This window comes from Amia ocellicauda, chromosome 3 (genome assembly GCF_036373705.1).
Source record: "Amia ocellicauda isolate fAmiCal2 chromosome 3, fAmiCal2.hap1, whole genome shotgun sequence".
Taxonomy (NCBI): Eukaryota; Metazoa; Chordata; class Actinopteri; order Amiiformes; family Amiidae; genus Amia; species Amia ocellicauda.
The window spans coordinates 25,861,294-25,889,246 of NC_089852.1; the positions used below are offsets into that span (position 1 = coordinate 25,861,294).

The 27,953-nt window shown below is 43.9% G+C and overlaps 2 protein-coding genes across 4 annotated transcripts in view; one reads left to right on the forward strand and one right to left on the reverse strand.

Annotated features, from left to right (window-relative positions):
* Positions 1-261, forward strand: part of nsfa (N-ethylmaleimide-sensitive factor a) — a 44,182-nt gene extending 43,921 nt beyond the window's left edge. The window contains exon 21 of one of the 2 annotated variants that reach the window (XM_066698689.1): positions 1-261. In XM_066698689.1, coding sequence (XP_066554786.1) covers positions 1-154 — 154 coding nt within the window. In that variant the 3' untranslated portion in view covers positions 155-261. The other variant, XM_066698693.1, reaches the window with a different exon arrangement.
* On the reverse strand, positions 228-25,441 carry wnt3 (wingless-type MMTV integration site family, member 3). Of its 2 annotated transcripts, XM_066698696.1 has the most exons (5): positions 25,284-25,441; positions 24,865-24,888; positions 8,882-9,123; positions 5,523-5,788; positions 228-3,475 (listed from the first exon to the last, which is right to left on the reverse strand). In XM_066698696.1, the coding sequence occupies exons 1-5, from the start codon at positions 25,361-25,363 to the stop codon at positions 2,996-2,998; spliced, it is 1,092 nt and encodes a 363-aa protein (XP_066554793.1). In that variant the 5' UTR covers positions 25,364-25,441; the 3' UTR covers positions 228-2,995. The 2 variants fall into 2 exon arrangements, with proteins under 2 accessions (XP_066554793.1, XP_066554794.1); XM_066698697.1 differs by lacking the exon at positions 24,865-24,888.
* Positions 25,442-27,953: the final 2,512 nt, after the last annotated feature.

Consider the following 27,953-nt stretch of genomic DNA (forward strand, 5'->3'; position numbering starts at 1 on the left):
TGTGGTGTGGATTGGTGTTCAGTTGAAGATCGGTGGCCCTGTCTTTCTGAAGATGTTTCTGACGCCTGTGATGGAGAATGGATTATCGCATGCTTTTCAGATGTGGGTGATTGTAATGTTGAGCAGACAGACTTTCTACAGCTTTGTCCTCTAAGCCCAAATTCAGCTGAAAATCAATGAAACGGAGAAGCCAAAGCAGCCAGGAAGAAGAAAAAGAGAAAGCAAACCATGAGACAAGAATTTATTCTTCAAATATATACTCTTAGTTCAGTCATACAGGTATATACATTGTATAATAAATAATATTTATAAAAACATAGCATTTTCAGATTATAAAATAAAAAGGAAATTATTACATTTAAAAACTTTGTACAAAACTTTGGATATAGCAAAAACAAAAAACAAAAGAAAAAGGAGTAAAAAAAAAAAAAAAAAAACTGTCAACAGGATGTTGAAGTGTGGATGCTACAGATTCCAGGTAACGTCATTGGATAAATGCCTGCACTACTTCTGTATGGTGGTTTTCAATATAATTAACAGGAAGTGCATAGGTTAGTTTAACCTTGTCCTTGTGAGAAGCCTTGTTATATTCCAACATTGTAGCCAGTGATCTGTGGGTAGTGTTAACCCAATGAACACACTGGCTCCAACTCGCTAAAGCCCCTGCACAGAGAGTGGCAGTTGCAGGGGGCAGGTAAGGAACTCATTTTGTGGCCGTTGCAATGCCAAGATCCTTGGAGTGGGAAGTGGGAAGCCACTGGATCAGCCAGCCAACAGCCTTCGCATAGTAAAGCAATGGTAGATAGTATCAGTCTCATCTCTGTGGTGTCAATTCTTACTCTTGTTTAATTATTATGCTGCTGTGTCAGAACAGGATTGAAATTAAAAGTATTGTTTGTATGATTTGTGAACGATGATCTACGTATTTGTCAAAATGCTTGTGGAAAAGAAGTGCAAATTCCACTCTGTTGGCAAATCATTTCTAGAGCTGTTCCACTGAAGCCTGCAGTACGGGGGTGTGAAGAGGAGTTTAATCTACTCTGTGACGTCTCTTCCTAAATCGTGATGTTCGGGTATCTGTCAGGTCTGTTCTTGAAGCTCTTCAAATGACTCCCCATAAAATCACCTACTAGTTTTGTAGCGCCTATTGTTGTGATTGTTTTTTCAAAAATCATTATTGTTATTGTTTTTGGTTTTGTTGCCTGGAAGATTTTGTTGGTTGTGAAATGGTTCTAAGCTGCCCTTTAAGATCAGTCAGTGTGGGGGAGGCCGGAAATATGTAGCATTTATACTCGTCTGGGAATTTAGATGCACTTATTTAGATGCTTTGGGTTTTGTGGTGACTTACTGCTGTGCATTCACACCCTTGGTGGAGTGTATATCCATGTCTGTGACGTAGATCAAGCCGTGAAAGCAGTATATCGTATGAATTGCCTGTGTTTAATGTTGCTGCAGCTGTTTTGGATGAGTAAAGGCCCGGACTCTGGGTTCTGAATGTTTGTGACATTTTCCAGTTGATTTGCCATGTGAAATGTTCATTATCTACTTATGTGTTCCAGAAGGCTTGTTCTGGCCAGGTGTACATCCATAGTTTATGATCCTCCGTGTTTGTCTCATGGGGGGTGTAGTGAAAGGTGGGACGCTACAGGCCTAGAGTCGGGCTCAGGCCTTGTGGGGACCCGTCATGCCTGTGCTGTCTAAACCCTCACCTTGGTCTCTGTTTCTGTAACATCGGATCATATGAGACAGGAGTGGAGAGTCAAGGCTACCTCCACAGGTGATGCCCTGCTGGGTGCCTTGCAGCTGGACTCCCCTGTCTTTGAAGGGCTGCAGTCCTGCTAGCACCTCACACTTTTAACATGTTTGTTGCGGATTGTTGTGTGGTGAACTACACACAGGACACAGCACTACAGACCTGTCTTCTAAACAACAGAAAGACTTTGATCAACTGTTTCTTGGCTTTGTTTGTTTTTTTCAATTTAATTGTCAGCAGTGATCAAATCAATGTAAGGAATTTTCAGAAGTTGGGTTTTGGCTTTCCTTCTCAGGCTGGGATGTAACACAAAAATCATCTCTATCTTTTTAATTATAAACAGGGGCCCAAATACACGCTTTGTGCATTCCTACTAGAAATCTGAATGACTAATATAAAGGGCTTTTTTCAAGGTTATATTGAATTTACTGTGATGATATATTATTTTCTGGACTTAAGGGTTAAGATCAGTGCAAATATTTTAGTTTCCTCTGTATCCCAGATCAATTTTATTACTTGTATTGTTTTCAGCAAAGAGCAATTTGAATGTAAAATACCACATACTTTGGAACACACAGGTTTTACACTTAATGTTGTAGGGTCGTCTTTTTATACTTGAAAAATAAAAGCGACTTCCTTTGCTTTGACCTGTAATCTCTTATATTCAAGTTGTTTAAATGTGTGCATATAGACTTATACTAGTGTCAGTAGTTTTCCTCAGAATTCCTTTTTGAGAATTATGAATTGTCAAAACTCCTCACCCAGAACACACAGTTCTATTAGGAAGGATTTCTAAAGTTTATATTCCAGCCATCTTAGTTTATCGTAGATGGGTTGTTCAGAGGTTGATCAGTGGTCAGAGCCCAATGAGGAGCTCAGTGGATACAGTACCAGGCTACGTCGTGGAGGACAGTGGGTTCAGTGGTTGGACTCATAGGTCCAGGTTGCTGCAATAATTTATTGGTTATAGATTTGCTCTGTCATAAAGCATTCAGAACATAAAAGGAAATAAAAAGAAAAATAACATTTGATCTTCGTTCAAACCACGATTCTTCAGTCAACAGGAAGGGAAGCTAAACAGGGTGTCTGGGGCCGCTGTAAGCATGACAGATGGAGAGGATATATTTTTCGGTGGTTGCTCAAAAAACAAAAACAAAAACGAATGTTCCAGAACAGAAGTGCTTTTCTCTCTCTCTCTCTCTGCGTGTGTTGCGTCCCGTTCTCAATGCAGTGCGGCAGCCCTCACTTGCAGGTGTGCACGTCGTAGACGCGGACGCACTCCTGACAGCTGACGTAGCAGCACCAGTGGAAGATGCAGTGGCACTTCTCCTTGCGCTTCTCAGTCCGGGTGTTGTGGCCTCGGCCGCAGCACAGCAGGTCGCAGCCCTCGATGCCGTGTGAGGACACGTTGCACGTGCGGTCGCGTGTCCCAAAGGAGCCCGTCTCGGGGTTGGGCTCGCAGAAGTTGGGCGAGCTCTCGTAGTAGACGAGGTCACGCTCGGTGGGGTGTTTAAAGAAGGCGTACTTGGCCCGCAGAGTCTCCACCCAGCCCCGCGACTCCCGGTGCTTCTCCACCACCATCTCTGAGGCGCTGTCGTACTTGTCCTTCAGGAAGTCGCCCAGCGTGCGGAAATCCGGCTGCGCCCACCAGCAGGTCTTGACCTCGCAGCTGCCCGACAGCCCGTGGCACTTGCAGCGCAGGTGCATGTGGTCCAGGATGGTCTACAGGGGTGAAGCATCACAACCGTCACAACACAGTGCCCCCTCTGAACACTAACTTACACAGCTACACCTGTGTTTCTTTTAATCAGGATGTAAAAAGCACCTTCTTTTTTGTGAGTGATAGATTTATTTTATTTTTTAAATATTCACATTCACGCAGCAGTGCAGAGGTCATGTCTGTGGGCTGGGTGGGTGGGAGCCTAGATTGCAGGTGTGGTAAAGAGCTGATCAGACCGGTCCTCACAGAACACACCTAATCCCTGGAGCCCTAACTACCCCTGCATGAGTCTGCATTTTGTTATTATATATATATATAAAAAAATTATAATCAAGGTGTTATTTTTCAGGCTATATTTAGCTTGCAGAATTCCCCAGTTGTAATTGGAAGCAGGTGTCTGTTGCCTTTTAGGAAGGGTCTGACATTGTGCTCAGCTGTAGGCTGTGAGAGCAGTGACGGAGGCGTGAAGCACAATGGAGACAGGTGTGTGCAGTCAACAGCCTTCAGAAAGAGGAGCTAGCATGACAGGAAACCGTTTCCCCTCCTGTGGTCTGCAGGCTAATTAACTGCTGCATAAGCAGTGCATAAACAAGCTATCCCGCAATCCTTCAGTTTTACAGTTTGGATCTGGACACCGTACACAGACACCCATGGCTTCTTAACTCTTGCCTTCTGTCTCTCTTTGGAAATGTCATAGTTAACTGCAGTTTTGATGGAAAATGATTGAAAAAGCCAATCTTGAGTACAATTAGGGGTCATAGCAGGCCCGGCCTAAGCATGTAGGCGAAGTAGGCAAATGACTAGGATGGCAAACCTCAGGGGCGCCAAAATTTAGGGGCAGTGACATGAAAAAAAAAAAATGTAATCATCAAATTGCAGTATAAAATATATATATAATTTACAACAATTTATATCTATCGTTTCTATATTATTATATATTGGTCCCTTTCATGTACAGCAGAGTTCCACAGTTCTTTGGAGATCTGCGCTGCTCCACCAATGGGATCGGTGGGATTCTGCAGATCTGCGCAGAACTGCGGAAATCTGTGCTACCATTGTAATACTGCCTTTGGCATCACTGCCATATGCTCGCTGACTTTTTTTTAACAGTCACATGATACCATTATAGTTGCCTTCAAATGAAACTTCAGCGAATTTGATTTGTGTTGGTGCAATGCATGAACAATTTTTTTTTATTTTTTTCAAAATGTCAGATTCGATCAGAGACGAACCCATGACCACAAAAAGAAATGCAAAGTAAACTTTTTTTAATCAGGTATTGGACTCAACACTCAATGTTTTTCAAGGCTTCAAGAACACAGCGATGTATTCAAAATTCTGTACAACAAAAGAGTGGCTGAAATGGGAACAAAAGATTTACTTGACCAATGCAATGTTCTTGAAATGGCTCTCATACACAGAGACTCAAAGAACATTGATGCACTTGAATTATGCGACGAGCTAAAAGCCCTATCAAGAAGAATGGATTTGGGATCGAAACCTAAGGATGTATTGGAATACATTTGCAAGAACAACATGTCATGTATGTGGCAGGATCGGTTGAATGGTTGACTTGTGATCATTTCAATAGAGCACGAACTTGAACAAAACCTGGATCTGAATGAAGCCCTGCAGGCCTTCGCAGCAAAAAAGCCAAGACGAATCACGTTTTCATAATTTTAAGGTACTACTGTCTTCTTACTGAAATTGTTCAATTTTGGTACATTTATTGTATTATCAACATGATTTCATGATAATGAACGGGAGGGGAGAGGGCGCTATTTTTATATCTTACCAATGGGGGGGGGGGCGGCATGTTTATATTTTGCCTAGGGCAGCATAATGTGTAAGGCCGGTGCTAGGTCATAGCATAGTAAAGAGTATGAGATGACAACCAGAAGACACGTAAATGCAAAATGTGCCAGTTTTGGGAGACTGTACTCTTAGCTGTACTGTTGAACGTTATTTATCTCAGTTTGTGAGATAAAACATACAAAGGGAAATGCAAACTGGTCACAGGAGCTGGTGCGTCGTAGCGGCAGTGCTTACCGTGCGCCCGGCCTCGTTGTTGTGGCGGTTCATGGCGGAGCGGGCATCAGGCCGGTTCTCTCGTGCGTCGGCGAACTCTCGTGACACCAGCACCCCAAACTCAGCGTCCTCGCTGCAGCCCCCCCACTTCCAACCCTCACCGGGCGGGCCCTTGTGGTGTGAGTCACAGCCGCACATGGTAGATGTGCCCTCAGCGCAGGAGCGTGTCACCGCAAACGCCACACCCGCCGACGCAATGGCGTGAACGAAGGCAGACTCGCGGGTTGCTGCCAGGAAGGAAATGACACAACACAGTCGGGCCTATATTTCATTTAATCCTTAAGAGTTCCTTGGGTTTAAGGGTTTTTTCACAAACAACCTTAAAGCAGTGATTATGCCAGCTTGGGGGAAATCCTGCTTTATTGAATACTTTATGTACATTATATACAAATGACCCCTGACCTTTCCCCATACATAGTGGACCACTGAGCCTCTGCAACACGCTTCAATATACCCCAGAGTAGCGTGTCTGTATCTGCTCGGTTTTGTGCTCGGTGTTGTGCCGCGCCCGTGCCCCGCTTCACGCACTGCCTCTCATCCACTCTCCTGACGTGCTCTTACCAGAGGTGTCCTGAATTCCTCAGAGACATGGATCCTCCCGATGGGTTAACACCTGAGATAATGAAAATATTTTGGCGCTAAAAAGTTTCCTTTTACACCCGCTCTGGAATGCACAATGCATTTTTCCCCCTTTCATTGTATTTATCCCTTGGCATCGGGGAGTCATTGCAGATCGTCTTACCAATACAAGTTTTAATTTATCCCTGTAGGAGGGAGATGAATAAGGTCCTCGGTGTGGCTAGCAACCTTTTGTGAGGAAAGCTGATCACTTGAGGGGGTAGTATTGACAGCAGTGGTGCAGAATACACTGTGTTGTAATGTTAGCTGTACAAAGGGTGCTGCTGGTTAGCACGCATCATACAGGGGTACTCTTCTGGCCCCGAGCTCCGATTGGGAAACAGTTGGGCTACAGTAAGTGTGCGCGATCGTGAAACAAAGGCATCAGGTTTCATAATAAGCTGTTGCGTTCAGAGGAGGTGTAACTCCATCTCTCAGCACATGTCTCCGGTAACCTGACTCTCAGAATTACTGCTGGCTTTCACAATCAGCCCCCGGGGCCACTCAAGTAGGAGGTGGGGGGTGGAGAAAAAGAAAAGAAAAAACATTCCTCGTGCACTTTGTTACCGTCAAGAGGCGAGGTAGGGCATTAGGGAGGATACAAGGCCTTTGAAATTTGATGGAATTAAAATCTGCCTTTTTCAGTTTGAGTCTGGGGGCGGCGGTGTTTGAAGCCACACAGCGTGGGGCTTGTCATTCGTTCCTGAAGCCAGTGCTCTGTCACAGCTCAGGAGGCGAAGGAGAGCAGGGACTGTGTGCTGGTCTGCCTCCCTCCCTCCCTCCCTCCACCCTGACTCAGAACACCGGCGGCAGTGTCACAGACCACAAATCGTGGCTGGGCAGGCTCCCCGAGTGAGTGCAGGTCGGGAGGCTGGCCAAAAAACATAGTTGTAAATAGGTTTCCTATAATATTACAGCAGTTAAGGAGCGTTTAGCACAAACGTATAACATATGGGATCACCAGCAAAACAGATTCTACCCCAGATAAACTGGAAAGGGCTGACTCTTCATCTTATCCCAAGCTTTGACTTTTTGCGCGCTACTGTTGCCCCAGCGGAGTCCAGTGTGCAGTGCTGAGCTCTGACCATCTCAGACATATGAGGGCATTGGGGAGGTCTGTCAGGCAGTGGAGATGAGCTGGAGAGGCCGAGCTCTGGCCTGGCAGGCCCTGTGTGCTCCCGGCACTGGGGAGAGCTGGCTGTCATCCCAGGGCACTGCTGCTCTGCTACCTGCTGGGCCCATCAATCCGCCTTTGTTCCCCTGGTGTCACACTGTATTACCCACACAAAGAGCCCAGCCACGCACACTGCTGCGGCCCAGCACTGCCCTGGGGCTGGCATTCCCTCATGCCCCCCTCCCCCCTGCAGCAGTGAGCCTCCATCTCCCCCACCACGCACACCGCCCCCCCGCCGCCAGCCTCGTTCCTGCATGATGGGTAAGGTTGGGAGATCCCCCCTTTCAGCCCGTTTGCATGTCGGAGTCGAAAGGGCGTGTGAATGGGGCGTCCATGGGAGAGAGGCTGTGTGAGATGGCTTGTGCTGGCCTTGACGCACAGTAGGGGTTGAGCTGAGCCCCCCAGATCTTTTCTTATTCCCCGTAATCTCATTTGCCCCCCCCTCCGCTTTTCTTTCCCCTTCGTCTTCTCCTTTTTTTTTATTTTGTTTTTTAACAACAGTGGCTCACACTGCCATTCCTGCCTTTTCCTTCCTGACACTCACTAACTCACTAATTAATTTCCGATTAGGAGTTACACTCTGGGCGGAATTTATTCCCCCTTCTCCTTCTTCTTCTTCTTTTTTTTTAGAGAGAGTTAAAGACCTGACTAAGCCAGTTAATTAAGTTCCTGGCTCCCCCCTCCTCTTTCAGATCGAGCCACTGTGTTTACAGTGCTGGCTAAAACACACTGTCTGAAGCAAAACAGTGACCATTCTCTACCCAGTGAGCAGTCTGACTACACTTAACCTCAGCAATGGCCTCCAACATGAAGAGCCGCCCCAGGCAGGGTAGAGATGGACAGCACTGCCCGCTATGATGAGAGGTAGAAGACTGGTGCTGCAATCCACACTTTCCAAAGGCCGCATACATTCATACATACGATTCATACATCCCCGCAGACGTAAAGACTCAGGCAGCATTTGAAAGATGCGGTGAAGCACAGTGCAACAGGGGCAAGAGAGAGGACGACGCGCCTGTTCCGTCAAGTTGGGAAGACGATGCGGTCACCAGTACGAGCTTTTTATTTCACCGCCTTCTGTTTGTGCGGAAACCGTTTTTCATTTGGGGATTAAAAGGGAGCTTCCCTGTGCAAATACTGCTGCCAGCAGACTGTGTAATTGCGCTGTTTGTCAATCAGTCAGAAGGCGGAGAGCAGAAAGCTGCTGCTCTGAGTAGGATGGTGAGGTATGTGTTGGGTTTCCAGCAATCCTAAAGCAGGAGGGTGAAGAGGCTGGTTTTGGGGGTGCGCGTGTGTGGCCCCTTCATTTGCAGAAGATTAATTCGGATCTGTACTTGTATTCATCAGTAGATTGCAATCAGCAATTGGTTTCTCTAAATAACTTTTTTCCTTCTTCATTTCTATGAACTAACCATTTGTGAATAATGCTTACTAATAGCTGCCCAAACACCCCCTCCTCCCCTCCTCCCCTCCTCTCTCAGGTACTAGTTGTCACACGTGCGGCCTCTCGCCTGCCCCCGGCCCTCACCTTTGTCCAGCACAGGGCCGAAGATGGCCAAGTTGTCCTCGATGGTGGTGCAGTTCCACCGCCGCCCCCTGAACTGGTGCTGGCACTCCTGGATGCCCAGCTTCACCCCCTCGGCCACGCTGGGCATGATCTCGATGTAGTTCCGGCAGAAGCGCAGCTGCTTGGGCACCAGGCCGGGGATGGAGCCGCACAGGATGGGCTGGGAGCCCAGGGAGGTGTACTGCTGCCCCAGAGCCAGAGACCTGGGGTGGGGTGGGGTGGGGTGGGGTGGCATAGGAGAGGATAGAGGTGGAGACATTTTGTTGGCACCTCTTCTTTAACTTTAGTTTTTCATGTTTTTTTTCCCCTTGCTCTAGAATGCACTGTACAACACCATACGCCATTGAAAAAAATGCACTTGTTATCTGTATCTATCTACCCATCTATCCATCTACCTACCTATCTAGCTATCTAATTAATTGTGTACGATAAAATGTTGATATTGTGACCAAGAACAAGTTCAGTCACACACACTCACACACATACACACTATCATTTCTGTTGTACAGTAGTTGTTCTCAGAAAGACATGTACCACTACTGCTGCTTTCTTTGATTCAAACTTCCCCTGCACATCAGCCCATGTTCCTCATCTCAGAACACCGCTTGAATGAAAATGCTCCTGGGAAGCCCTGGAGATAAAAAGATGCAGAGACTCTCCCTGCTCCAGTAAATCTCATGGTTTAACTTCAGTGGTGATGAAGATTTTGGTGCCCGTCTGTCCCTAAAGCAGGTTTCACTTTCAGTATGGCGACAGCAGTTCATATCTCACTTTCTTGCCCTGCCTTATGTCGTCACGCACTGAAAGCGAAACCAGTCTGGGTGCAACGTGGATGCAGCACACCGCAAACGGGCCAGTGAAGGGCAGAGGGATGAGGTTGTTTTTGATTTCAGCCTAGTTGTCTAAATCACATGCATCAATATCATGTATATCAGTATCTCTGCTGAAATCTCTTTACATCTTCACGCCATGGCTCATGGCTCTACGCAACAAATGGTGACGGAAGCCCAGCCTCTGGTTTTATCCTGTACTGTAAGACGCAAATGTTATTTCAAGTAGGTGCCCACTGTGTTGGCCCATACTGACATCAGGCCCACACGTCCGCTGCAGTACTAGATTGTTATCTGTATAATTTTAAACTTGTTATCTTAATTGTCATTCCTGATGAGTGAGATATCAGTGGCATTGCACTGTTGGGGCATTAGGCATTCTAAATTGATCAGATCAGCTATTATAGGGAGGAGCTGGCACTTGCCGTGCTCCCTCAGAACTGAACAATGATTAATCACCATCACAAGAAACTCCAAATCTGTGGGGCTTGCCAAGAAACATTATAATTTCATTGGGTAATTAATTTTAATAGGCTTCTTATTTTGTGCTTCCAAAAAAATAAAAAAAAGTTGTCTACTCCTTGTTTTAACACGCTCACTGAAGTTCTGCACTGTAACAACAAGCTCGGCACCGCGCACACAAACCCCCGAGCCATCGCTTTAGCTCTGAACTACTTCAAGTCCCCCCCTCGCTTACTATTGTGCCTCTCAATCTTAAAACGAACACCACTGGAGACCCGTTCCTTTCCGAAATCTGATTTTACAGTCCTTCGGCTGTCAAACGCCACTCCTGAACTCCACTCCCTTCACAACAGACAACAAGACGCATTGCAGAGAGGTTTGTGGATGAGCTGCGTGTGGTTGTGTTACCGCTGACCCACACCTTCACAATGCAGTCATCGATGACCACTAGCGGGGCAACTGAGATAGATTTCCCTCAGTGCGAACACTAGGGTGAAGTGAGGCCTATGACTGCACCGCTATCCTGTGCTAATGGAGTTCCTTTCATTGTCTTTAATCTATAACAATACATCATTTAAAATTCATTTATTTTCTTGTTGCCACCTCCAAAGAAATATGGCCTCTGTCATAGCAATATCTATGTGGTGTTTTCCTTGGCCCCGAGCTGCTGTTCTTTCTGACCAGCACGACTTGCCTGACTGCAGGGCCTTTGTTATCGTGTGACAGTGGGATCAGAGGCATCTGGTGGAGCGGAGGGCGCTGCACTCAGAAACTCAAACGGCTGCTGCCGGCCCCGAGCAGAGCAGTGATCAGCCAGATCAGACTGACTTTATTCCTGCAGTTCAAGGCGATGCAAATCCCTGCAGGGCACAACACTATCACAGCTCTGATTCCAGCTCTCACTGCAACATCCTCCATCTGTCAGGAGATTTGCTAACGGGGGGAAAAAAAAAGAAATGGGGGCTACAACAGAAAGTTTAGGAGCAACTTTTGTGAAGATCGTCCGTTTGATGTGCGCCGAAGACATGCGGAGATGAACATTGTTAGCTGACTGCTGCGTCGGTTTTCTGAAGAGACTGACCCACAGGCAAGGCAGGCGAGGGGTTTCTGCTGAGCAGTGGATGGGGATCATCTCAAGCTGGTTAAAATGCAATCTGGAGAACCAAAGCCAAACGGATAATAAGCCCCTTCCAGACAATTATAATATTAATCGGGAGCAAGAATGGAATATTCTGGCCCTGATGTGATGGGAGAACAGCTTCTTCTCTGCTGAAAACCCTCTTGTCAGCAGGAAGCTGGCAGTATGTGAGAATCTCATCGCCTCAGATCTTCCTCTCTCTCAAGAATCCAGTCAAAACACAGCTGCCAGCTCACTCAGTTCTGACTGCGGGAGAAAGACTGACAGATATAACTCCCTAGTGGGTGTAAGAGGATGGGTTTTACACAGGTAACCCTGGTGCGAGTTGTACAGGGCAAAGGAGAAAAGTAGAACATTTGCACCAAGTGTTGATCTACAGTTTTTTGTTCTCTTTTAGTTAAGCTTGGCACAACACAATTACAAGGTGCTTCAAACCTCACAATATTCCCATCAGGGCACAAACCCACTGTTCCCCACATACTTTAGAAATTTGTCTCTATTTATCCAGAATCTGCCTACCTTGCACTATAGCACTTTTCCTCCAACTCTGACAGGTATGCGATTTATATTAATCAATAAATAGGTAAATAACTGCTTGTTGAAAAAAAATGGTGCTGCTAACTTCTGATCTGTGTTTGGGTATCAATTAAGATTTCACTCTGTTACAAAATGCATAGGCCTACGTTTCAAGTTTAAACGTTTACGTTTAAATCCGTATTCATATTCTCATGCTTAGTCGTTTTCCACCCTGGTGACTTAGTGTAATTATACAGTCTGCTTGCTGTGTTTCTGTACAGCGCCAGTCCCTGATAATCACTCTGCCTGTATTGATGACTCTGTGTTGTATCAACACAGATCCATTTGTTGGCAAGTCTGCTGTCTGGGCTGTTGTGATTGTGAAGGGCAGAGACAACATCTTAGCTCTGTTCCTATTCACTTGCAGTATTGCACCTGAGCATGCCAATTCACCTGACGGCTTAACTGTGTGTTTGTGTTTCACTGTGTCAATTACCTAACCGCATTGTGTCTTTCTTGTGGGCATAACAATGTTTCGAATACACCTGACAGCTTTGTTTGCTTAACGAGGACCTGATTTCATTTTTTCGTCAGAATGCACCATTTCCTCTGGAGCAGCCCTGGTGAGATTAATGCAGGCCCTGACTACTAATGATAGCTTTTGAATTAAATTGAATGCTTGTGATTGCAATCTAATCGTGTCTCCTTTTCAGGGCCTACTTTTCTTTTATGGAAGCTGTGAGAGACACGTGGTAACCAGCCGTGAAGTGCTTTTACAGGCACAGACGGCAGGAGCAGCATGGCTGATAATGGGAGTGTTTTGGGAAGCTGACCGGGAGAAGACCAGACTGCCTCAGTGGCACAGAATGGGAAACCATAGTGACCAGTACAAGCAGGGCCATACAACTTCAGGCAGGATATCACACCGCAAATATACTGATCAGATACATTGTATCATTGTACCGCCCTGTATCTAATCATGGTCTTAATACATAGTCAGAGCCCCCTTTCTACTACTACTAAATAAAAATACAATCGGGGACAAGTTTGCAATTTGCGATTCACAGGTGGGTCAAAGATTTGATTTGGTCTCACCCAAAGCCTAGTGACTCCTTGGCAGGCATGAACACAGAGCACAGAGCTCAGACACTCAATCTCAGCCCCCTCCCCAGCCCCCGCACTCGGCAGCACAGGTGTGTCTCTGTCTGACAGTATTGGGGGGGTAGACAGAGAGAGGGAGAGATGAGTAGAATTAGAGTGCAAACCAGTTTGTCAGAATCCATTCCTATGTGCATTGCTCCTGGGGCACTATTGAAAACTTCATGGAAATGAAAGGGAGGGTTGGGTGGGGGTTGACCGGCCATGTTGCTACTTGTTGAGTGATGCCGCCCCCCCCAACCTGACACTTATCATAGGGCTGGCACTGCCAAAGCCTGTTTCCCACAGACACACAGAGGGCAGCCAGGGCACCAGCCAGATTGTGCGCCCTGCCACCATACAGGATTGCCGACGGGAGAGAAAGTATGTAATTTGTAACTAGAACATTGCACTGCTCCCCCCTGCACCATACTGAGCCCCATAGAATTTTCTATCCTGATAAATTTGCAGATTTAAATCCTAAGAAAAAACAAACCAACTAATATAAATTCCCTTAGTTCTTTCACTAGCAACTTGACTGACTGTATTTTTAGCTTTAATAAGAAACAATAAAAACACCCCAAAACAACAGGCAAAAACTTAGTATTTCTGCTTGACGAATAGTCCCTGTTTTGTCAAGCAAAATAGACGTGCCATTAAACAAAGGACCCTGGGCAGAGAGCTCTGCTTTGATTTAAATGCTCTGATCACAAATTTGTTTCAGCAGACTACTTACCAATACGGCAGTGCTGCAGCCAGTAACTTCTGCTGTCGGGAATTACAGTCACATAAAAATATTTTGATACTAAAAATAAATTTGTAAAAAAAAAAAAACATGTATAATTGTTTTTTTCCTACCTTCCAAAATACTGATTTACTGATATGATTAATCATATTTTTTGTTTTGTTTTTATCCCTGTTTTGCAGGATTCATTTCCTAGGGTTGTGGAAATGATGCAGTTCAAGATAAGCCTGGTTGTTTTTGACAGTGTACTGTGGCTTCAGTGTTGGAGATCAGGTGATGGCCGACAGTGGAATCCATGTTTCTGCACGAAGGAAGAAAAGAGCAGTAGTGCTGTGGTGTGTGCTACGCTACTAGTCCATAGTCACACTATAAAAGGATAAAAACAAATATAAGGATAAATATATACTTTAGCCGACCAGAGAAAGTTGTATTCTGGTAATGTTTTCATGTGTGTATTTATTTATAATGGGAATATAATCGGATAGTGTGACATCTTAAACAATTTACGTTTCTTTCCATTACGCCTGTAGTTCCCAGGACGGGCGCTAGAGGGCGCCTGCAGGGAAATCGTGTTTTTGTGTCTGAAACGGTAATTGAATTTTGACTTCAGTGCCCGCATGCGCAAAGCGTCTGAGACATAAATCGATGCTAAGTACCTGAAATATCTGAGATTGACGTCAGTTTGGTGCTACTTTTCCTCTTAGGAGTAAAAGCTATTCATAAAGGTTCTTTAGAAATATTTAGGAGAGCTCACGGTTCCCTAACTAGTTAGGAGTTGGCAGATGACAGCGCTGTGATTATGAGGCGTTACTGTGCCCATATGGATTGCACAGGAATGGAATATTCTTGGTTACTGAACATGCACATGTGAGAAATGCAGTTTCTTCCACCACTGTCAGAAACACGACACTGTCAGCGGATACAGGCGGTGACAATGTTGGCTGTCTGGCCACAGGGAGATGCACAGTGGAGCAGAGAGGATTTGGGACCATCATCACAGCTTCAATCAGCACAATTTTACATCAAACCACAAGCAGTGCGCTGCTGAGATCGGACAGGCCGCATTGATCATCACTGATTATGCCTACAATGCTAGTCTAACCAATTCATCACCAGTGCTAGCCTATTGATCAAGGGCTTTATTACACCGATTCCATATCCGACTGCAAAGCAAAATCTGTAGTGTTAAAAGTACAGTGTTGTTTCAACACTCATTGGGTTAAATGACACTTTGAGAGTTAAACCATCTCGGGAGTCAATGTTAATGCTGGGTGTCAAATAAAGTGTCGATTTCACACTGTACTGGTGTAAAACCAAATAACTATCCATTCCCACGATGCATTGTGGTAGTTTTCTGAAAAATTGTAGTTTTATTGTTTTATTTTTTCTAAATAATTGTAAGAATATTAATTATTGTGTGAGAGTAAAATGTGTCTTTGCCCACCAATATATTTATATTTGTGTTATTTGTATATATTTTCTACCCTATGAACAAACTCAGTCAACATGTACCATAATCTGTGTCTATTTCTCTGCTTGCGGTGGTGCTTGTAACCATTACCTTGTAAGCATAACTAGTTTGCGTGTATGACTGGGTCTGAGTATTTATTTACTGAAAACATAATTGCAGAAGCAATGCAATTACTTTAATTTATATACTGCAGTGTCAGTGCTACACATGCGCACATTTCAGTGTATAGAAGCAAATCCTGTGGTGACGCTACTGATCATTAAGCGGAATAAACAGGGTTTTAACACTTTAATGGAGTTACACAATGAGAAAGTTTTAACACAGAGTTACATTTTAGAGTTAACAATGTAAGTGTTAAATGTAATTAACCATAGTGCAGTGTTAAAAATAAAAAACACTTACAAGAGTTGTTACAACTCCCGAGAGCAGCGCCTGTAACTGCGGCAGTGTGTAAATGCCAACTCTGATATAGTGTGTATCTTACTGTGGAGACTGTGGATTATATAAACCCGTTTTCAGTGTTAACATTAACACTGTTGGCCGAATGTACCGTTTGTTTTTAATAAGAATACAGTTTTTTTTTTTTTTAAATAACCCGCAAAATGAATGAAAAATGATCCACTCATACAAACCATATTCATAATATGCGGTGACGGATGCATGTTAACTTTATTTTGTATTTTATCCAATACAGAAAACGTGTCTGAAATAGCGAATCTGTATGAAACCTTTCATGACTTTACCCCAGTGCTTCCAGTGGACATGGTCCTGTGTGCAACGGACGGATAAACAGTGTTAAATCTTAGTTGTTTTGTGTATATTTTATATCTAGCATTTTATTGCCGTTTAGCACCTTATATAAAGTCCTCGTAATGAAGGGGGAACAATACTTATTTTGTGTCAAATTATGAACACATCTGCAACAGCTGTCTTTTGATTCTGCTTCTTCACATGTGATCTCGCGGTTTTGTTCTTCCCCAAATCGAAGATAATACGTCACAGTGAGCCGTATTCTAACCTAAACTGTCGTGAAAATGTGCTAAAAGTTTTTCCTGCGGTTGGATCCTACTCCCAGCTGGAAGTAGGTGTGAGTCTTTCTTATGACTGACCTCTACCTCCTACTCTGAGCGAGGAGTAATTTTACTCCTAAACTAACTGCGACTAATTCTCAGATGTTTTATGCATCTGATTTTATTCTTTATATTAAATCCAGCGCTCTGTTTTTCAGTTCCTTGTTTTGTATTAAATCACTGGACACAGCAGTCGTTTGAAAGCTACAGATGTTCATGCTTTCTACAGCTGCGTTTTGTTGAGTAATTCACACAAACTGACAGCCGAATCACCCGGTATCCTCCACACTAGATATATTTATAGATTAATTTAAAACTGCTAAATACTGTTGATGTTGTGTTTCATAGAAAATTGTAATGTTACCTCTTTAATAATGACTGTATCGTGTAGGTGACGCCCCAGATACCAGAAAATTAAATAATAATTACTACTTCTACTACATATAATAATAATTAATACTTCTACTAATAATAACTGTTAAAAATAATTATTACTACTACTAATTACTACTACTACTTTAAATAATAATTACAACTACTACTACTATTGCAAATAATAACTACTACTACTACTTACTAATACTAATTACTACTAATAATAATACTAACAACTACAACTAATAATAATTAGGCCTATTACTACTACTAGTAATTATTATTATTATTATTATTAGTTGTAGTAATTATTATTATTATTATTAGTAGTAGTAGTATTGTTGTTGTTGTTGTTGTTGTCATTGTTGGTATTATTATTACTGCTGCTACTACTAATAATAATATAATAATACCTATGGTATAATTACTCTGCTGCTTGTGTATGACTAACGTGGTTTAAGGCCTATAAAGAGATTAACAACTATGCGAGATATGAAAAGACCCTTGCCTCATGAACAAGTGAGTAGTGGGAGGGGAATTCCTCACCAACAGGCAACGCGCCCATAGTTAATGATGAGTCTTTAGACCCACCTGGCTATTAGCCTGCACTTTCGACCCCAGACATCCACCAGGTTTATGACTTGGGAGCAGCCCTGTAGCTGTAAGTACAGGGGCTCTGCGCCTTTTAAGCCCAGGACGGCTAGGGGCAGCCCCTCACTGAACACCGAGAGAATGAATGAATGGACGAAAGAGTCCCTGTTCCCACACTCACACAACACAAGCGGACCGGCAGTTACTAGAGTCTGTGTACTGTGGAGTACTGGGTTACGTACTCTAGCATGCGTCTGTGGACCGAGGTACGGTGCAGTACGGTGTGCAGCGAGGGAGGTGGGGGTAGAAGGGATGGAGGAGTGAGCGAGGCAGACGCTGCACAGTCTGGGGGGAGGTTTCGAGTGCAGTGCAATGCAGTCATTGGCCGTTGATAGTTTCCTGACCCACTGGTGATGGGAAGGCAGCTCCTCCCAGCTCTCACTTGCCTCACCTGCCAGCCGGTCCACAGCAATCAAAACCGGAGACACATCCTACAGTACATTCCTTTAGGTAGAAACACAAAAGGGATTGCGGCAAGTATAGTAGAGTTGAGGTGAGCCTTATTTGTATTACAGTGTTACTTCTGTTTTTAATTGCAGAACTAAATATGTTTAACACAGCACCATCCTTTCAAACATTTAATCACCAGGCTCAGGTGAAACCCTTGAAATAGTTTGCCTGGACTACGCTGCTACTTCCTCATAGCCACTGACAGGTGCTCCCCTGAACTTCACAAAGTCATTCCCTCTCTCTATGTCCAGGCTCCTTCTTATTAGCCTGTTTTTGTGTAACATTAGTTTGCTGTGTACCAGCTGTATCTCTCTCTGATTCGACATTAAACGTCAGTCTCTGACTCCAGTGTGCAAGCTACATAGTAAGATAGTTCAAGGTAGGTATTTATTCATACACATGTGTTTGGAATGGACTATGAATGAATGGCTAATGACAGGGTATGTGATGATTTGGATATAGCCCTAGACTGGTTTTGTTTAACGTCTCGCTCTGCATGCCTGCTACTGCAGGGACGCGTCATGTAACACAAAAGTGCACTATTACAGGTCATCGCTGTAGGACGCACTATGTACACATCATGTTGCTAGTGTTATAAGCAAGATGACTGACTTATAGTTAGATCACATCTGTATAATTCCAAGTGGAGGGAATTCACGGTGCATAATTCACTGTTCACCACACTGTGATGTAGAGTGTGTTATTATACCCAAACAAAATGCAGGAAAGCAACAAGCGATGGAACGAGACGTTTCCAAAGTATCTGGAATGCAGAAACCATCTTCGTCTTTCTGCTTTTCTGTTTTGTTTCATGTAATTGTGTTTTGTTGTGCTGTGTTTTTGGTGAAGTCTTGAATTGCAGTCCAATGGCTGTGGGCAGATCAGATCAAAAGTGACAGGAGGCTTGAAACATGTTCAGACCTGGTTTTTTTTTGTATTTTTCCCTTTTTGTTTTTTTCTCCTCCTTTCCAATAAAGACTCTCGAGATCCCCTCCAGTCAAAACAGGGAGCGGAGGTGTAAACTTGTGAACCTTGCTGCCAGGAAGCAAGCAGCCAGCTAAGCTGTGCTCTCAGAAATACTTTATTGGGGAAAGTATTGCAACGCCCCTATTTACATCCAGTGTGTTTAAAAGGCAGGATTTACACCTCCCTGTGTTTATCCCAGAGTGTCACGTTCAACAGCTCTTTTACAGCCGTGTGTTTTAGGCAGGAGCTGGTGCACCACCTCCGTGACACAGTGGAAGTATGTGTAAAGCACAGCAACTACAAGTAGCAAAAGCACGGTATAAGAAAGCCTCAAGGTAAACTCACTTATTTGTCTTCTAGTTTTATTTTAGCACAGATGAATAATTTTCATTGAAAGGACTGGAGAGTTTTCCAAAGTCAGAGCCACCCAACCAGTGTGTGTTCTTTGGCAAGAAAAATTGCTAGTTTGAGTCGTTGGGTGAAAGGATGACCTGTGTTAGCTCAGGGACTATTCCTGCTGTCCATGTTCTGAGCTTTTGTGCACGAGAACAACGGGCAGGTGAACACACACTGCTGACGTGAAGAATACATTTCTGTTGGATGGAGATGCAAGGGGCTTTGACGTTGGTATTGGGAGTTTTTCCATGTGCGTGTGACTGTGTGCTCATGCAGATACAAGTAGTCTGGGTAGTCTTGACTGGTTTCTTGCTGTGCTTCAGCAGCTCTTCTTAAAACACCAGTCTCCCATCAACCTTTCCATCCACGGGCAGACGAGTAGGATCTCAGAAGTCAATCCCGAAGGTGTGGGTTTGTCTAAATGTGAAGGCGTGCTTGATAACACTTCTCAGCGACCTAATTCTGCATGAGAGGAGTTTTTTTTTTTTTTTTTTCCTTAAGTATTACAAATAAGTTACTGATGATAACCCTCAGCATCTGTACGTGATACTCTTAGTCAATTATGTGGAAGCTCTTGTGATGGAAGTGTTTCTGGACAAGGACTAAATAAATAAATGTCTCTCTATTTGAGCAAACGGAATATTCTGTGCAGTGGACACCATCATCATTGAGCTGATCAGCTTCACCCAGTCCTCTTTCCCAGCTTCCCTGATTCAAATACAGTTTAAATGCACATGCTTGATCTCATACTGCTTTTAACAGTACAGTGATATTTGGCTAGTGATTGGCCAGTTCCTAAAGACCCTTTCCTGTCCCTTCAGATACTCTTTGTCCTGCACTTCACTCCTGGGTCAGAGGTTACAGTCAAAGTCCGATTTAGGGCCAACTCCGGGATCTGCTTTGTCTGACTGCGCTCCAGCAAGAGAGACTAGAGGAAGGTGGGTCATGCCCTGACCAGGTTCAGTATCAATCCAAACTTTGCTTACAACAAAGGATCCTACTGAATGTAGTTAACTAATAAAATAAAGAAAAAAAATGCACCTATAGAAATTACAATCTGACTACTTATTAATCTGATATTAAAAGCAGCCTTTTAGGTAGGATGAAAGGTCATAACCTTGCGATGAGGAGTGTGGGTTTAATTTTCATTCCTTGCGCCGATGTGCCGGGCGCGTTACTATATTAGTACAATATGGTGTAAATTAGTTGTAATGAGGGATAGGCAGTTGGTGTTAGAAGAGCTAAATGAATATTTAAAACTGCAGTCAGAGTCTCCCAGACTGCTCTGGGCTCACATCACAGGAATCTGAAGAGTATTGATCTATATCTTCAATGGTTTAGACCATTAAACTGCTCTTTGTTTACATCTTACTTGTTTACATCTTACTTGTTTACTGCCCTTATAGGCAGATGTAAACTCTTATTATCAACGTGGTTGTCTTCTGTGTATGAGAAGCAGTGAGAGCTAGTCTGTGCGGCATTCGAACACGATTGAATGTTTTATGACCCTAAAGATTGTTTCTGTGATTAAGATTTGTGCCCCTTTCCAACTCATTTATTAATTTGGGGAAATGCACTGTCCCTCAGCCCACTCCTGGTAGCCATGGCTCTTTAACCTCCTCGGCCTGTCTTGAGGAAAGCTCTTTTTTCTTCTTCTTTCCCCTTTTCATCTTGTTTTGTTAGGGAATGCTCTAAAGCCTCAACATCCTTGATCCGCTCACACAGAACTGCAAACGGCGGCTTTCCCGCGACAACAATCATTAAAGCCATCCGATCGGGGAGAGGGAGGGAGGGCTTAGGACGGGGGACTGACATTCCTGAGTCCCAGAGATAGGGTTTACGCAACACAAATGCATTAAGGACAGCTCCTGAGATGAGCAGCCAGGGTCACAATCCCCACTGTTCCCCAAATGTGATCCGATTCAATCTGTGGCTCTTACAATAGGGCAAACTGTCACCTCTTTAAAGAATGACCTCCCCCCGTCCAAAAAAAACTATATCTGCTCTTCAGTGATTCGTTTTCACCCTCTCTGACTCTAATTAAATTGCCTTCACTTGTTGCCGCACAAGGACTCAGACTTTATAATACCGCTGTCCAGGGGAGTTGTGTGTGATACATGCCACTTCACCGTAGAGGACCCTCATTAAGGCCTGACTTTCTTTCTCGATTCACAGTCCCTTCAGACCCCCCCCTGCTGCTTCAGCGCAGCACTCGCTGACTCGCCCTTCATGAGCACCTTTTTTTGTTTCACTTTGATTTTATAGCACATCGTAATTTTTTTTTCTTCTCAGGACATGTTATTTTTATGACCCGTGTACTGTAAAACCCCCACTATTGTCGTGTTGTAATCTGACTCGGGAAAGTGCTGCAGGACAGAGCTCTGTAAAATTAAAGCCTTATATCAAGAAATAAAAAATAAAAAACCCTGACGTTGACTGAAACGGAGTCGGAGGAAGAAGGCGGGCTGGAGGTGGATTTTTACAGATGTTCAATTAAATCAAATAACTGCCAGTGCTTAGTTTTTTGGGGGGATTTTTGAGAATTTCCAAACGCAAATGCTTAGGCAGACAGTTACGCTTCCTTGAGTCGGGTCTATTGACAGGTGCCCTTGCATAGTGTGGAGCTGTCAGTGACAAGAGCGGCGTTTAGCCTACCTGCTCATTTCTCTTAGGGTGTGGTATGTTGCTGGATCTACAGTACAGGAGGGTTATGCCGTCTGTAGGCTGATGAGATCCTCTCCCCTCACTTACAACATATTTAAACTCCTGACAAGCTTTCAGGGGACTCAAGCAGGGGGCTCTTTTCTCCTTGTCCTATTATGGTCAGGTTTCTTTAATTGAGATGCAGACTCCGGGGTTAACAGTAACATGGGAGTCGGCATCTAAAACACATTTTATAAGACGTACATGTATTTGCTAGCCATTAGGAATGCACTGTTTCATTTGGCAACATTGTCGCAACATTTGCATAAGCTTGAAGATAAATTATTTATCTACCTCCCTTGGCTCATTGAGCCCCTTGGAGGAGAAAACGGACAATTTAAATAAAAATTGTGTTAGTAACGCCTGGTCCAGTGGCGAGACACACTGGTGAGATGGGTGGTGTTTTTATTTTTCTATGGGCTGCTTGGCTTCATGATTTGTATGATTCAGTGGTGATTTAGATACCAAAGTGTGTAACACTAAGTACCATTTCCCAAAGATAAGTAACCACTGGGTAGATACCAGCTTTGTCTTTGTATTCCTCTGTGCTGTAGGTCTGGTCCAGTGGGCGTTGAGCCCTTCCCTGGCCCGACAGCCCAGTCTGTGGCGGAAGGTTTGACTGAGCGGACGAGACAAAAGTTGCGCACATTTCGCTGATCAGTGACCACAGCAATTGACTGACTGAAACTGATTTACTTGCTCTGCGATGGGAGTCATTTTTGTTACCCTGGTTTATGTATAATCTTCTGCTTATGTTGTGACTGACAAGGAGTTTGTTTTAAAGCAGTGGGATATCCCACTGTACTTTTATTCCTCTGTTTCCCTCTCTACGCAGAGGGAGCTCGGCTACTAGGGCGTGAAGTCCGCCAGCTGCTTTATCGTGGTGGGACAGGCAGCTGCACAGTACCCAGAGAAGGGGCTGTGATGAACCTGTGCTACAGGTAAGCAGAGCAATATTAAATGCTGCCAAAAAAGTGAAGTGAATTTCCTGCGGCAATATTTCCTGGGACATACTTCACGCATCTAAAGGAGTCCGTTTGAGGCGGCTCTGTTATCTTTTGTGAATGTTTTACAGCTGCGAGAGTTACAGCCTAGTGATGCAAGCCATGACAAAGTAAATGTGGCTGCCAGAGGACACACTCACTGGCAGTCCCCCTCATGCCAACATTAGAAATCACACAACCAGAGCAGCGTGGGCACACGTTACACACAGTATCTGCCCAAGAAGCCATGCATTCCAGACGTCACGATCTCAGTTACAAGTCCCTGTCACTTGTGCACTGCCTGCCTCGTTCTTTGCACCTCTTTCTCACTGACTCGCAGAGGGTCTGTCCCGCTTTCCCCTCTGTGCCCGAGATGCTGTATCACTAGGCTACATATGCCAAAAGTGGTCACCAGCACATTAGTGTGATCCAGTTTCCTCTGAGTTAGCTGCCGAATGCTTGCTTTAATTTTCGACAGCTCTTGTCTAAAACCCACTCCCTCTCCCTGACAGCTTTTCTTGTCTCGGTTAAGAAGGGACTTAAAGACGCCACATGACTCTGAGACCGTCACACTTGTTTTTTAATTTATTGTCATACTGTTATGCAAGTGTGTGAATTCCCTGGTGTCACTGACGACCCTGCCTTTCCTATACACATTATTAACATGCTACAGCATCACATCATTCACATTATAATACTGTTCTCTTCAAGACTATCCTAGGAGGGGAGAATCAGAGAAACTAAACTCGCTCTAATTTTCAGTTTAACAGCCGAGCATTTGGCCTGCTAGTCTGCTGTCATTTGCCAGCCTTGACACTCAGTTGAGGGATTGTCTCTGCACATAATTGTTTTACCGCAATCCCAGTTAAACAATCTAAACCAGTGGTGGCTCCCCGTACTCCTTGCTCATTTTTATGAGGGATGCACACAGGTATCTTCCGGGCTGTTCTGTGACAGCTCGCATGTACGCTGCCTCGTGCTGCATTTCACTCGAATGCCAGCCAAGAGGACAGACAGCTTTTCCCAGTGCATCTTACTTAGTTTCAAATAGCAGTCATGTGGTGCATATGTACATGTGGTATTTTTCATGATTCACAACACAAGAGTAAACAAACAGGCAAAACCACAAACAGTAGCTCTGTGATGTCAGAGCGATAAGGAGGAGAAAGCAGATACCGTACATAGATGAGACGCGTCAGCACACTTTAAAACTTTGGAAACAGCTTTCAAACTTCATTTTATACCCGCCTCTACATAAAGACATGAATAAATCACTAAGTAAACAGTTACATAAACAAGACTCGGGTGAAGAGATAACATAATTGTACTACTAAGCCACATTAACAATTGCTACACACAGTGACAGTCAGTAAATGCATCGATAAAGTAAGAATGCTCAAATTCATGTGAGCTGTACAGGAAAGTGACTGTGGGAAAAGACAATTTTGAAAGGGCAATACAAATAGAAATCCTTATCCAAGTGCCTGCTTGTTTAATTGTGATTGTGGGCTCTAATGTTAGCGGGCAGTGTCTAACAACTGCTCTCCCAGGTTGCGAGTGGCGTTAAGAGGGGAGGCAGTATCTGTATCTATTTCCTGTCTTATTGCTCTGCAAAATCCAATTCAGCATTGAGGAACCTAACAAATATTTTCCATTGCAGAAAGTCCCACAAACAGAGAATTCGAAAGCCCTGTGACAGTGCCTGGCCCCGTGCTGTGGAGCGCTGGAGGCAGAACAGCACCATATACCGTAGAAAAAATACGTATTTAATAATACATATGGGTGGTGGGGGGGATATGTTTTACACCAGAAAACAGGGATTAAATCAAAGTTTCTTTAGGTAATTTACGGCGGATAAAAGTCATAACAAGATATCTGGTCCTTAAAAGAGCCTAAGGTTATTAAACAGAAACATCAAGCTTTCTTTTTCTTTTTAAGCCCTTTATGTTTTAGTTGAGCTGCTGTGCAGTCATTTTCTATTTTCTTCGCAAGCAGAGCAGAGAACGTACAAGAAAAGGGACATTGATACTAATTCTGGAATTAACACTCACCAGGACGATAAGCCAGGGGGAAGCCTATAGGTACATAAATGAAACAAAAAAACAAATCATAAGATAAAAATATGATCCTCTCAGCGGTTACATTATAAGAAAAGCACACAAAAAAGGAAAATCAGAAGCAGCCACTTAAATACAGAAGACATAAACAGCCTACAATCAGTTTGAAAAATCCTCTCTTTTTGCAAACTAAATTTAAGGCAAGATGAATGGACCATACACGGCCATGTCTAAACGGAATGTCTAAACATATACTGAGGTTAGGATTCTTAGGACAGTGGAACAGAACTTTTCCATACAGCCCATTTTAAAGCAGCACTTTTTGTATTTTTTAAATATTAAAAAAATAATAATAATCTGCCCAGTCTTTAAAAAGTAGGAATTAAAATGAAAATCCTCGTACACGTACTCACCACCAGATGGGATAGCCACCAATTACGCTTGAGCCAGACAGCCAGACACAGAGGCTATATCCAAACAGGTACAAATCCATGAGGTATGTCTTGGGTGTGTGTGTGTGTGCGTGTGTGTGTATGTATAAATATATATGTGTGTGTAGTGTGTGTGTATATATATATATATATATATATATATATATATATATATGTATATATATATATATGTATATATATATATATGTATATATATATATATATGTATATATATATATGTATATATAAATATCTGTATATCTCCAATTGTAAAAATAAATCCCAAAAATCAGGGGGAAGAAGAGGTATTGGGGGGGAAAGGGGAAAATAAAAGTTTCGTCCCTTCAGTTTTTTTTATTTCTCTTTTCTTTTTTTAACAGCTAGAAAATAGATGTGTGTGCCTGTCTCCTTGCAGTTGGAGTGAGTCCCTCTCACACACACACACACACACACTCTCTCTCACACACGTGCTCTCACCCTGCCTCTCTCTCCCTCCCTCTCTGTGGTTCTTCCCCAAGGTAGCTCCCTTTTTCTCTCTCCTGTGTTTTCTCTCTCTCTCTTTCTCTCTCCCCCCCTCCCTCTCTCTCTCTCTCTCTCTCTCTCTCTCCCCCTCTCCTTTGCATAGCTCAACCAGAGGCTGATATTAAAAAAAAAAAAAAAAAAAAAAAAATACGAGGTTTTTTGAAGATGTCAGCTGGCAAGCCAATCACAGATGATGGCCTTAGGTTACAACAAAAAAAAAAGAAAAAGGTTCTTCGTTCCCATCTGTCAATCACGTACCACCCCCCGGTAACGTGGAAAAAAATAATAGATAAAGGTAGAGTTTTTTCTTTTTTCTTTTTTCTTCTTTATCTTTTAATCTATAATCTGTCCCAGCTCGGGCTGACCCAAGTTGAAGAGGGTAGGTGATGCATTCTTAGGCCGTCTCTCCCCGTGCAGTGGGCGGGGGTAGGGAGTGGGTGCGATGCCGAGTTCTGGGGGTTCGGCCCTTGCTAATTGATCCAAGAGGGCTGTGTTCCCCACCCCAACCCCCCAGTTTAACCCCCTTCTCATACACATAATCTATCCACATCCGCACAGCACAGCAGGGGGGGCCTGACCATCCCATTGCAACAACAAGGCACAAAGGCAACAATAAAGCAATAAAATACCCAGTGGATGGGCCGGGCGGGCATTGGCATACCCCAGCAGGCCACAGGCTGCACATTTTCCACTCATCCACTGCTGATTTCAGTCCTGCACCCATCCAAACAGGTTGGCGAGCTGATACGAAGGGCTGAGAGAAGGCAAGCAAGAAGCATGAGAGAGAGAGAGAGAGAGCAGAAAATGTGGCAGGGCAGCTGCTGCAAGCCGGACTTCTCTAACTCTGGTCCAGGGGCATCAGCGCAGCAACCTGTGTTGACGACTGCCCTGGCACACAGAAGCGAAAAGCAATAGGAGATCGTTGGGGAACTCTGGGGAACAACCTCCTTCACTTTGCGCACTGGTGCCCAGAATGCAGCATAGTAATGGATTTCTGTACACATACCTGTTTTGCGCATGCATGCACTGATTGCTGAAGGCGAAGAAAACACTACTCCTGCATAGTGTATCAAACACTGAATGTGTGTTTTGTTTTTCAATTAATTAATCTTAACAGTCAGAGTTTTTTCCTACTAGTCATGTTTTCCTACTAGTGGGTTGCACATGTTTTTCAAATTTGAATGGACACCATGTAGGCGATCAGACACGATTAAGACATGTCGAAGTGGGATGGATGGTCAGGCCACACGGTCTGCCAAGGAGACGTGGGGTCTCTTCCTCAACGCTGCCCAAAGAAAACAAAAAGCATAAACTGAAGTATCAAAATGTGACTTTCTCTTAGTGATGCTGCAGCAGGTCACACACATTAAAGCATTTGTCGACATAATTCAAATACTTGCATGCAGGGCGGGAATTCCTAGATAATCTGCTAATTGTGGATGCAATAAACATGTCACCATCTGTCACCATTTGTAGAGGATAAATGCTGTGCCCCTGCTCATTTATAGCAAAGCATCTGGAGAGATGCAGCTGATCACAGATAGCTGTATCAGAGATTGGGGGTTGTTTTGGGGGGGTCTGGCTGCTGGTTTGTTTAACTTTGTAGAATCAATTTGAGCTCCAGTTCAAGGGATGGCCCTGTCTGTTAGGTGTTCTTATGTAACTCGGCTCGGGCTCAAAGCTGGATGCCACCACAACTGTATTCTCCTGTACTTGTATTTGTAAGGGATGTTTATTTTATTTCTTTGTGCATTTTCTCTTACCCCAGGCTGTTTTTCATGAGACTACTCTTCATCTTTCAACAAGCAAGCTCAGTAGATCTGTGTTACTTTTCATAAGGCAAGTCAAAAACAGAGTGGCTTGACCCAGCTCTGCCCTTCGGGTTAATGCAGGGTCCATCATCAGCAAGGTCAGATACAGTACTCTCTCTATGCAAAGCAAAAGCGGCCTGCTAATCCCAGGGAAACTAGGAGCACAGTAAATGTGTTCACACGCTGTGTGTTCAATGAAGCAATAGTGACACAAATAAAAAAAAAATGAACACACTTTTTCATCCCTCAGCATAGGCTTGTGTTGTTAAAACTCAGCTATTGTTGCACTGGTGTTAATGCCTCCTTCTCAAACATCTCT

What these genes read in the sequence shown, in the direction of transcription:
- wnt3 (XM_066698696.1), bottom strand. Translation starts at nt 25,363, where the DNA reads ATGGATTTGTACCTGTTTGGATATAGCCTCTGTGTCTGGCTGTCTGGC. An exon ending in CCCCCTGGCTTATCGTCCTG is followed by an intron (nt 9,124 to 24,864) that starts GTGAGTGTTAAT and finishes ACCCCACCCCAG; the next exon opens with GTCTCTGGCTCTGGGGCAGC. An exon ending in ACAACGAGGCCGGGCGCACG is followed by an intron (nt 3,476 to 5,522) that starts GTAAGCACTGCC and finishes TCACCCCTGTAG; the next exon opens with ACCATCCTGGACCACATGCA.